This window comes from Rhinopithecus roxellana, chromosome 8, assembly GCF_007565055.1.
Source record: "Rhinopithecus roxellana isolate Shanxi Qingling chromosome 8, ASM756505v1, whole genome shotgun sequence".
In the NCBI taxonomy this organism is placed as follows: Eukaryota; Metazoa; Chordata; class Mammalia; order Primates; family Cercopithecidae; genus Rhinopithecus; species Rhinopithecus roxellana.
In genome coordinates this window covers 113,179,177-113,190,146 of record NC_044556.1, presented here as the reverse complement: position 1 = coordinate 113,190,146, position 10,970 = coordinate 113,179,177, and the positions used below count along the sequence as shown (strand labels likewise).

Below are 10,970 nucleotides of genomic sequence, written 5' to 3'. Positions count from 1 at the left end.
AATTCATTTTGCCCTGTTCAAATGTAGTATGAAAGAACAGAGATGAAAACATGCATGTAAGTACATACACATACTCTAGTTATGAGCACCTAGGGTCTTTCCCATCACTCTTGCAAAAGTGTGTGTGTGTATACATACATTCACACATACATATGTATACACAGACATCTATATACAGAAATAATGTATATGTGTGTATGTCTATGTCTATATATAATATATATACATAATATATATTATATTCCAACTTGAGTAATATATATAATATAATATATATATTATATATAGACATAAACATACACACAAGCGCATACCATAGATCAACCTCATCTAAATATCTAGGGTCTGGAGAACGTGCTGACCAACAGAATATATGTGCATGTGGATGTCACGTGACATGCACTAACCAACTATCCCAAGGTAAAACTGTTGGGAGGAGGAAACTGCCAACAATCTTTGAAAATCCAGACCTACCAGGCCTTTATTTAGAGATTTGTTCCCATGGAACCCTCAAAGAAACTTAGGAAAATTGGACTGGAATGGGGTTCCACCCTGATGAACACTCAAACACCAACAGCTATATCTAGTTTATGCGTGGAAGTGACTCACACATGGCAGGCAGCATGAATATTAGGCTACAATGTGGATAAAGCACTGGAGCTTAATACAGATCAATATTTGGCCTCAGGTTTTCCAGAGCATAGAGTCTTGGCATTTGATCCCTCTGCCTTCAGGTGAGAATTAGGCACACTGAGGGACCAGGGAAGCACAGTCTGCTGAACTCTTGGCTCCTTTCTGCTTCTCTGCCCCACAGCTGGAAGGGTTGACCAAATCTAGATAGAATCGAGACTTGAGGAAGCGGCGGTAGGAATCCTTCTCCATCAGGTTGAAAATCTTCTTCTGGGCCTCATCAAAGCAGGTTATTGTAGGCTCTAGCATGTTCCGGCTTGTCTCTTCCCTGGTGCAAGAATCCAGGTTCACCTGAAGGGCAAAGGCCAAGGCTTCATTAGACCTATATCCCTGTTGAGGATGTGAGGCTATATGCTTTTTAGTAACCTGTAAGTGACTGTGCACCCTCCGTATTTCAGAAGCAAAAAACAAAAGTGACATTAGACTCCTCCTTGGCACATGTGCGAGAGTATAAAAGGTTCATTCTGCTCTAGAGTGGCCAGGGCAAGATCTTCTGTTCTGTCTAACAAATTGGGGAGATTCATCAGAAAAATTCATGAAGGGAGGTTATGGTAAGTCACATGGATAGAAGAGATTTTTTTTAAAAAAACTGATTTATTGGGGTTGTCAAGGTTATAATAGTCAACTCCAATATTCTTGGAACCTTCACTAAGATCCAGAGATTTCTCTGCCATAAAAGCTTACCTTTTTGGTCAGGTTGGCTAATGGGTAGAAGGAATGGATAGAAAGTTGGGTAGAAGAAATAGGTTCTAGTGTTTGATAGCACATTAGGGTGATTATAGTTATCAATAGTCTATTGTACATTTTAAAATAGCTAGAAGAGGAGATATGGAATGTTCTCAACACATTGAAATAATAAATGTTTGAGCTATGTATATACCAATTGCCCTGATTTGATCATTACACATTGTATGCCTGTATCAAAATATCACACATACTCCACAAATATGTACAATTCTTATGTATCCATAAAATCCTACCTCTTTGGTTGCCTGGACTGAGATGAATTCATTATAGATCTTTTTGGCCTTGGGACTTAGTTTAGATGGTGATTTGATTTTCTTATACTCTTCACAGCTGATCCAGAAGTCAATATTCTCCTCACTATATTCAGACTTCAAGAAAGCTTTGAAAGCTGCCAGTCCACCTATGATACAGGAGAAAGGACCACAGTTGTCATCACACTGGCTAGCCTCTTGGATATGATATTTCACATAAAGCTGAGGTACTTGGGGGATAAGGCATGGGTTCAAGCAATTCCTTTTTCCCCCACTTTTTTCAACTCACTTAGGAGTCAGGTAAACCTAATCTGTGTTTGATATCTAGTGGATCCCAGTTCTACCTAATGATTCTTACTCAAGTTGGAAGCCTCTTTCAAGAAAGTATTCTGTTTCTGAAATACCTATGCAGCTATCAATTATCAAGGTCAATTTGGGAAAGAGAAACTGAGACTGACTTTGCAAGAAGGCATCGATATTTATCATTTTTTTTCTCTCTTCCCTTTTTCCTTGTGATGAAAGAGATGGTTTTCCACATGGTTCCTGCTTAAACTTTTCATTGTATATCACAAGGCTCTAGGGCTTATTAAAATTATAAACAGACTGAATTTAAGACCTAAAGAGTCTCCTGAGTCTGAACATCAGAAAGAAGCCAGGCCTTGCTGCAGTTTCTATTAGACCAGCATAATATAACTTGTCTTATCCAGAGTACCTCATCCCAGGTTGCTGTCAGACTTACATTCATGACTAATCAGGTTTTCCAGTGATTCAGCCCATTTCTTGACTTCCTCTTGGCTTACCCTAGAAAAAATAGAGAGAAACAGAATAATTGGAATGCCATGATAAAAAAAAAAAATGGGGTAAGAAATCTAAGATCCTGAATAAAGGCAGAGATTTCATTTTCCATCATTATGACAAAATATGTTATTTATGAGGGTGGTTTTTCACTAAATGTATAGACATTTCAAATGTAGTTAAGATCTCCATGAAAATGGAGGCTATCTTGATCCAAATCTGGCTTAACTAGGAGCACAACTTCCCTCTTACAGAACATCTCCATCATCGGATAGTTAATACTCAGTAGATCTTCACCAAGGCCTTTTCTCTTACCTCTGGCAAATAACCACTTTGTCCTTCTTGTTGTGGGAAGAATTATGTTCACAGGAATCAGATTTTTGCAGCAGGAAACCTAGCCGATGTTTCATATCTTTTGCACTGCACAGAAGAGAAAAAAATGAATAAATAGTGATAACCAGCTTTCTTTAAAAGATACCTAATGGTAGAGCTTGAAGAGTCCATTACTAGTCTATGGCTCAGAGACAATTTAGGGAATGGGAGTTGGAGTTGGCATGAACTCTCAGGAAAACAAGATTCCTCTTTTGGTTCCCTACGACTTGCTACAAAACCTTGAGGCAGAGTCATAACACTAGTTCCTTCATTCACAACTGGAATTCTGACCCTTCAGTTTACCTCAGAAACCTCAGAAGCCTTTATGTGCCTGTCATTTTGACCAACAGAATACCTTTGGTATCTTCAATAGAACTTGAATCACTGAAAACATGAGTGATCTCTGAGTAATTTTTAGGAATTGGAAAGCAGTAGCGGCAAAAGATGCACATCCTTGCTGCACGCCACCTTCTGGCAGGTGATTGCTATTTCCATCTGTTTCCCTGCTGGCAGAGGGAACTGTAGAAGCACCTCGGGAAAGTAAAAGTCTATTCAGTTCCAGTCACGTATGTGGGGGCCAAGCAGCTCCTGCTATGAGGTATAGAGGAAGAATACACTGAGGTGCGCAGCTCCAGCAGAAGGAAATGGAACATGGGACGGCGAAAGCAAATGCCCAAGCTGAAACCTCAGCTCCTTGGGGCTTCTTTCCAGACAATATCTGCTGCTGCTGCTTTCCTTTTTAATGCTACTTTAAAGGACATACACACTCTAAAGGGCATTTGAGGCTTAAAAGCTATTAGGAGAAGCAGGCTAGAGTCATTACTGAGCTTCCAGTTTGTTGCCACCATTTAATAGGTAGTCTGGCACAATAGGGCTCCTGACTAACTAGAAAAAGGGGGTCTTTTAATAAGCCTTAAGCTCAACTCTCTTACTTTTCATTAAATATCCTCTTGCTTGCATCTCTTTTATTAAAAAGGCCAAGAAATAATTTAGAAATAGAAATACCATTTTAAGAGAAATGAATAACTAAATGTGTCTATTTGGAGTGGGGAAAATAAAGCCTCAAAGATAGAAAGACATTTAGCATAGCCACTAATACATTTACGTATGTAGGTTTTCCCAGAAAGTTTGAATTCCATTATGTTCTCTGACTGCCCCTTAAATAGTATTTTCTCTTCCTTGCAAGATTACTTTCCTTCCTCTGCTTCCCTGACTGATGACTGTTCAGGGGATGCAACATCCTTTTTGATGATAACAAGATATAATCCTGAATGTTAGGGTGATTCCAAGGTGATAATATAAGTATATCATGAAGTCCAAATAGAAATGAATTCATATTTCTATGTGCTGGATCCACCTAAGATCTGAGAGTTATTGATCAATGCAGGGGCTAAGTGTGCTTAGCAAGTATTCTTATAAAAAAAAAAAAAACGATAAAAATAAAAACCAAAATGACTTCAAAAGTTATTGGAGTCAGGAAATCTAGATTTGGTCCTAATTCACCCACCAACCTATGTGACCTTGAGCAGGCGATGGCTCCTCTGGAGCCTCAGGCACTGGTGGCAAAGATGTTGGACTAGACGATTTGCAATTTACTGGTGAGGAAAGGGAAGAGCAGTTCATCCTGCTGACATAGAGTTTACCTCCTTAGATTAACTGCTTAACTCTTTGAGGACAGAGCTCTAGTATTATCTTTTATCTGTTTTGCAAAATATTTGCCAGAGCATAACTTTCTCCTGACACTCTTGTATTTTTGTATGGTTCATTTTATATGTAAGTTAACTGAAGCTTGAAGTAATTTGCTCCACTCCATTCAGAAAATTAAGCGTGAAGGTCAGAGGAACTTATTTCATAGATACTCTCTGCCAGACCCTCCTGCTTCATTTTAAAGAAGCCATCAATACTTCCTTACTCCCGAATGACAGAATATTTGAAAAGTAAATGTTTTAATAGTACATAAAAAATTATGTTTTCTGAGATTATTTCCAAAATAAAATTTGGGGTAATTTCTATTTGCAGCGCGATAAGAAAGCAGGTAGTATATCTTTAGATTGACTTTTTACCTTTAACTGCAAGATTAAGTAATGTAATATGCACTCATTTTGTGTTTAATTTTCAACTGACTAATATACGATCATTCTCTGAATGCATTTGTTTATACCTTTTTTGAACAAATGAAAAACAAATGAATAGCTGTACATCTGTAAGGTCTTTTAAAAAAATCAAGAGAGTATATTAACAAAACAATGTCTTTAAGGTGAGATCTACAAAACTGTTAACTGATTTGTAATAATCAATACTTCTCAACCACACTCATATAAGACACTTTAAGAACTAGAGATGGGGCAGAGAGATAAGGAAGATCTGGCTTTGGAACTCACATCTCATTGTAACATTTGCTTGTAAGAACATAGAGAGTGAAAGATACTGCAGCACTACACAGAAAGCATAGTGCCTTTCTGATGATGGAGCCAAACCTCATTCTGGGGTAACTTTCCTGAAACAAGATGTAGCATACAATCAGAAAGCCCAGACCCAGGCTTCTGTGTACTCTGGGGATGCTTAAATAACAGTAGTATTCACAGATGCAGATATTACAAACCACTATACATAGCCTCAAGCCTCATCTCACTTCTTAATTAAAACTAGCTTGCTTAGACCTGGCTTAAAGAGCAGAACAGTTCTCAAAACTGAGGCCACATAAAACAACACATAAGGACTGAAATTTGGGGGACACATGTCTTAAGTCACAGTATCTAGCTAGTCTTGGAGGAAAGTTAGAAAGTCGTGCTCTCCTGACCACACTGTTTCTAATTGCACAGAACTAGGTTAGTAAGTACAACATGTAAATAACTGAGAAAGTCTATCCAAAAGTTTAATATGGTTAATGACTGAAAGCAATCTTACCTCCTTAAGCAAGAAGCCGGCAGACCTGCAAGCCCTTTGCACATCTTATTTAACAGCTTGGGATTCGCAAGCAGGAAAGAAATGCGGCAGGAGGAGCTGTGGCTTTGGCTTTGAGTGTACTTTGCCTCTTCTCCGGTAAAGATATTGTCAGAATCCTCTGAGCGTCTTCCTCCTAAGCCTGTAGGGGTCTCTTTTATAGCCCAGCTACGACGGTCCAGCCAATCAGATGACAGCTCTGCAGTACCAGCTCCTCTGTCTCCCTCTGCCTCTCCAGCCCCTGAAAGAGATGAGGAAGAAAAGCCTGACGCATCAGCAATGCTAAGTGAACGAGCAGAGAAAATCCTTCTGCAAAGTAGGGATATGGAAAAAAATGTACTCAATATCTCTACCAATGTCAGAGGTTTAGAACTTCTAGAAAAGGAAAAAAGTGTACAATGCTGCAAAATATAGTATTTATTCATATGTCTGTAAAAAACAGTATCAAGGAAAGTTGCTTCCTGGAAGGAAAAGTACCAGCAGGAATTCCGAAGCTTACTTAAGAGCTGACTCCCAGTGCCCTTCCTCTTTTGGATTAGAAGCATCATATGATACATGGTCCAAGATCTGATCCTCACGATTTCCCAAAGGGAGCTGGCAGGATCATCGTCTCCACGCAGTGATTTGCAGAAGTTGCCTCAGTTGTTATGCAAACAAGAAGGTGGAGAGAAATAGCTGGATGACAGACAGTTATAAGCCCGGCAGCATAGAGAAACTACCCTAGGAAAAATAGATTTGCTATATCCGTAATCAACCTGACTGAGGAATACTTTTCTAGAAATCTTGGTAACAACAGAATTCAGCCTAGCACTGACAGTTTCTCCTTTACATGCCTGCATCCTGTAAAAAGTCTAAACCAGCAGCTCGAGGACCAAAGGAGGGAGTAGATGAGCAAATATACACAGCAATTCTTATATCAAATGGGTTTATGTCTTATGTAATTCTAAGTCTCCAAACTGATATTTCAAAAGATTAAAAAAAAGAGGGATGTAGAGAGAAAGAGACAGAGCAGGCAGAAAAATATGTAGTTTGCTTTGTGTATCACCAGCCTGCAAACTAATCGTTAAGAATATTAAGCCCTATAGGTGTTTCTGAACACTTGGACAATTCGTATCTTTTACATACAATATCATAAACTGAAATGCCTGCATGGAGAGAATCATTCAGGTGTTTCACATCTTATAGCCATATATCAAATACCTACACAAGAGTTACAGAGGAAAGCTATAAGTGGAAGAAGAGAATTAATTGCTAGACCTGACCAAAACAGCTTTCATTTTGAAAGCAGATAGGTTCCTGATCTTAGGCTACAGTGAGCTGTACTTTATATATAAGAAACAGAGGCATCAAATGGTTTAGGTGGAAGAGATGAAAAATAGTTAGGTTCCAGTGAAATGCAAAATACCAAACATATAGAAAGAATGTCACAAAGCAATGCCCATATGTGGCCCAACCCAATACATGCCCTTGAACATCCCACACTGCTCCCACTACCAACACCTTCCATGACTAGCAGAGCAAGGAGACAGCAGACAAATGTAAGATGGTGGAGGGACCATAATCTACAGAAGATGCATTTAAATTATAGGAAAAAGCCTCTAGCCGCCCATAAAGATAGAAAGACATTTATTAGAGTGGATACTGGGCAACTCTTCCTTGAATTGTAACATAGAACAAATGAATGTTGACAGCCATCCTTGACGGTGGTGTGGAAGGAACTGCAGTGCAATGTGAAATTAGGGAGGCCCTTAGACCAAGGAAGATGGACCAGGGAGATGAATCAGTTGGAACTGACATTAAAGAGGACAGACTAATTAAAAGGGAAAGAAGGTCACTCAAAGAAAGACCACAGCCTTCTTTGTTTACCTGGACACCTAAGAGAGTGATCACTCAAACAGATTGATTTTAGGAACATAAGTGAGGACTCAAAAAGGTTTACTGATGCCTGAAATTCCACAATAAGAGCTTTATCTCTTGGACTTAGAATAAGAGAAGCCTGATTTGTCATGAGTTAAATATAAATCACTGCAATAGATGGGACTTTAAAGACAAAATGGGACTTTAAAGGCAATGTAGCCTAACACCCTTATTTCATCAAAAAGGAAATAGAGACCCAGAAAGAGAAAGTGGCTTGCTGAGGTTACAGCTTCTCACTAACAGAGCTGGGTCCAGATACAGGTGTCTCGATACTCAGTTATGTGGATTGTCCACCATGCTACCCTATCACTCAACTGTCTTTTCAAATGAGATAAACTGTGTAAATAGAGATATTTCTAAACTACAAAGTGAAGTGTTAATCAAATAATTTTTATCATTCTATTATACACAGTATAGAACATAACCCAAAATTAATTTTACACATTTTATTCAAGGAGTATTCACTTGCCCAATTTCTTGCTCCGTGAAAGCAGGAGTTGCTGCAGACCTCAATGTGCTGGTTCCCTATTAAAACCAGGTCTGTAACTTTGTGCTTAGCTCATTACTCTGTTCAGGCATTTCATATTTACTCACTTCTTTGACTATTAAATCTTGCTTTCCTAGGAGTTTTAAAACTTTTTAAAAAGTTTTTGTAAAATGCTTAACATGACTTAACTTATTTTTTCACTGTGGGACTTGCAGATTGTGTTTGAGGAGGCGAGGACTGGTACATCATGATACCTTGACAACCTTCCACTTTATTTCTCTTATTTCTCTTCCACTTTATTTCTTTGATATGCACAAAGCATCAAATTCTGTTTTTCTGTGATTTGTCATTCCTGAATGACTCTGGTAGTGTGGAAGAGATTTACTCTCAAAAGATCTACTTTTTATTTATGCATTTGTTTAAGAAATATCTTTTGACTACCTAGTTTGTGTCAGGTACTCTTTGAAGAACTGTATTTAGCATGGTGAACAAGCAGACAAAATCTCCACTCTAGTGGAGTTTCATACCAGTAAAAGGAGTCAGAAAACAAACAAATCAGGTGATTCCAGATTTTGACCTGTACCATGAATAAAATGGGCAGGTGATGTGCTAGAGAGTAATCAGATGGTGACGGGCTAATTTAGCCAAGGTGGTCAGGAAAGGGCTCTTTGAAGAGGTGGTATCTAAAATGAGATTTGATGGGTAAGAAGGAGAAAGCAACGCAAGAAGCCTAGGAATTAGTATTCCAAATAGAAGTAAGAGCAAGTGCCAGTGTTCTTTATCTAAATTGGGAAAGAACATAGCCATAAAAAAGAATGAAATCATGCCTTTTGCAGCAACTTAGATAGAACTGGGGGCCATTATCATAAGTAAAACAAATCAGACACAGAAAGACAAATATTGCATGTTATCACTTATAAGTAGGAGCTAAATAATGTGTACACATAGACATAGAGTGTGGAATGATAGACAATGGAGCCCCAGAAGGATGAGGGGCAAGAAGTCAGCAGATGGTGAGAAACTACTTAAGGAGTATAATGTACGTCATTCAGGTGATGAATACCCTAAAAGCCCTGATTTTGCCACTATACAATCTATGCATGTAAAAAAATTTCACTTATAACCCATAAATATACACAAATCTAAAAATTAAAAAAAAATTGGGAAAGAACAAGAGGGGGCCAGCGGGAGAATTGAGAACAAGATGAAAGTAGCATAAAAGGAGATGGAAAGGTAGACGATAGATCCTGCAAGGATTTGTAGGCTGTGGTCAAGAGGCTGGACTTTATCAGAGTGCAGTGGAAATCCACGGAAGAAACAGAAGCAGAGGAGGGGCATCATCTGATCATTCTGACTCTTGTGAAAGAAAGACTGAGATGAGTGGGCAGAGTGTGGAAGCAGGAAGACCAGTTAGCAGAGTTGGCAGTTTGAATCCTGTTTCATCAATTATATATATATTTATTATTATATAGTAAGTCCTCAATGTCCTCAGTAGGTTATTGAAAACTGTGACTTTAAGTGAAAACAATGTATAGCAGGTCCTTGAATGCCATCATTTCATCAATGTCATTTCATTATAACGTTGATGAGAAAAAAATTGGTTTAGTTATGTCGTTTCATTTGAAGTTGTAGTTTCCAAGAACCTATCCATAATGTCAAGTGAAGATTTACTTTACAAAACTCCAGGAAAGCACAGAAGATAGAGATTAAACTCGACCTTTTGAATCTGGAGTGGTTTTTCACAAGGAGACCCTAAAACGGAAATTAGAGATGCAGTCGTTGTACAAAGAAGAGAAGAGCATCACAATAGTGGGCAGAGTAATAACAGATTATTTTATTGGTCACTAACTGAGCAAGGCACTGGTCTAAGCACTTTATGCCAATTAATTCACTTATTCCTCATGATCCATCCTGAGAGAACGTTCTTCAATGATTCTCATTTTACAGATGAAGCATAGAGGACTTTAGTACTTACCTGAGCTTACACATTGATTAAATGGTGGTAATGTGATGCCAGCTCAGTTTGACTCCAGGGTCTTTGCTATTGACCTCTGTGTCATCTGAACCATAAAGAATAAAAGCAAGTGCAATGTTTGAAGGCCATAGAGGAGTTTAGCATGATTGCAGTGTTAGAGCTCAGAAAACTGTATGCCAAAGTATGGTGCTTTGGCATGCTAAGTACCTGGAACTAAAGGAGACTGGAAGCCCTCAGAAGCAGCCAAGTCTCTTCCTGACCATCTCCTGCTCTCTGCCTCTTACTACTCTTTCTTCACGGAAACAAGTCACAGAAACCAGAATTCCTCTTCCCCAAGATGGGTCATAGACACTAGAACTCTTCCCTGAAGCAAGCCACAAAACCTAGAAAGGCCACTCTCTCCCTTCTCCCTTGAAGACCCTCATTGAAGAAGAGTCCTGCCCCATACTCAGGAGGAAAGAATGCTACACAGAGAGAGAGATCAAGAAGAATCTGGACAGGCCTTGCTGTGTTTCCCCCTGAGTCCATTACCACTAAATCATATCTTTTTGTCTAATCTATATGGCTACATGCTATCCATTCTTCATCGAACCTCAGCATAAAAACAGACAGTTTCCCCTGGGTCTTTGTGTCTTCATTTCTGAAGGCTCCCATTTCATGTAAAACTTGAATTAAATAAATTTGTTATGTTTTTCTCTTATTAACCTTTTATTATAGGAGTGTTGGCTGTGACCCTTATGATGGAAGAGAAAATGTATTACACGTCTTCACCCCTACTGCAGCTTTGTGAGAG

General features: G+C 38.7%; 1 protein-coding gene across 2 annotated transcripts; it reads right to left on the bottom strand.

The window, feature by feature from the left end:
• Window positions 1-222: 222 nt before the first annotated feature.
• RGS4 (regulator of G protein signaling 4) lies at window positions 223-6,413 on the bottom strand. Of its 2 annotated transcripts, XM_010373354.2 has the most exons (6): window positions 6,298-6,413; window positions 5,763-6,039; window positions 2,799-2,903; window positions 2,428-2,489; window positions 1,671-1,837; window positions 223-981 (listed from the first exon to the last, which is right to left on the bottom strand). In XM_010373354.2, exons 1-6 carry the CDS (start codon window positions 6,353-6,355, stop codon window positions 742-744), a joined length of 909 nt encoding a protein of 302 aa, XP_010371656.2. In that variant the 5' UTR covers window positions 6,356-6,413; the 3' UTR covers window positions 223-741. The 2 variants fall into 2 exon arrangements, with proteins under 2 accessions (XP_010371656.2, XP_010371657.1); XM_010373355.2 differs by lacking the exons at window positions 1,671-1,837; window positions 6,298-6,413 and having other exon boundaries at window positions 391-981; window positions 5,763-5,928.
• Between the last annotated feature and the right edge of the window lie 4,557 nt (window positions 6,414-10,970).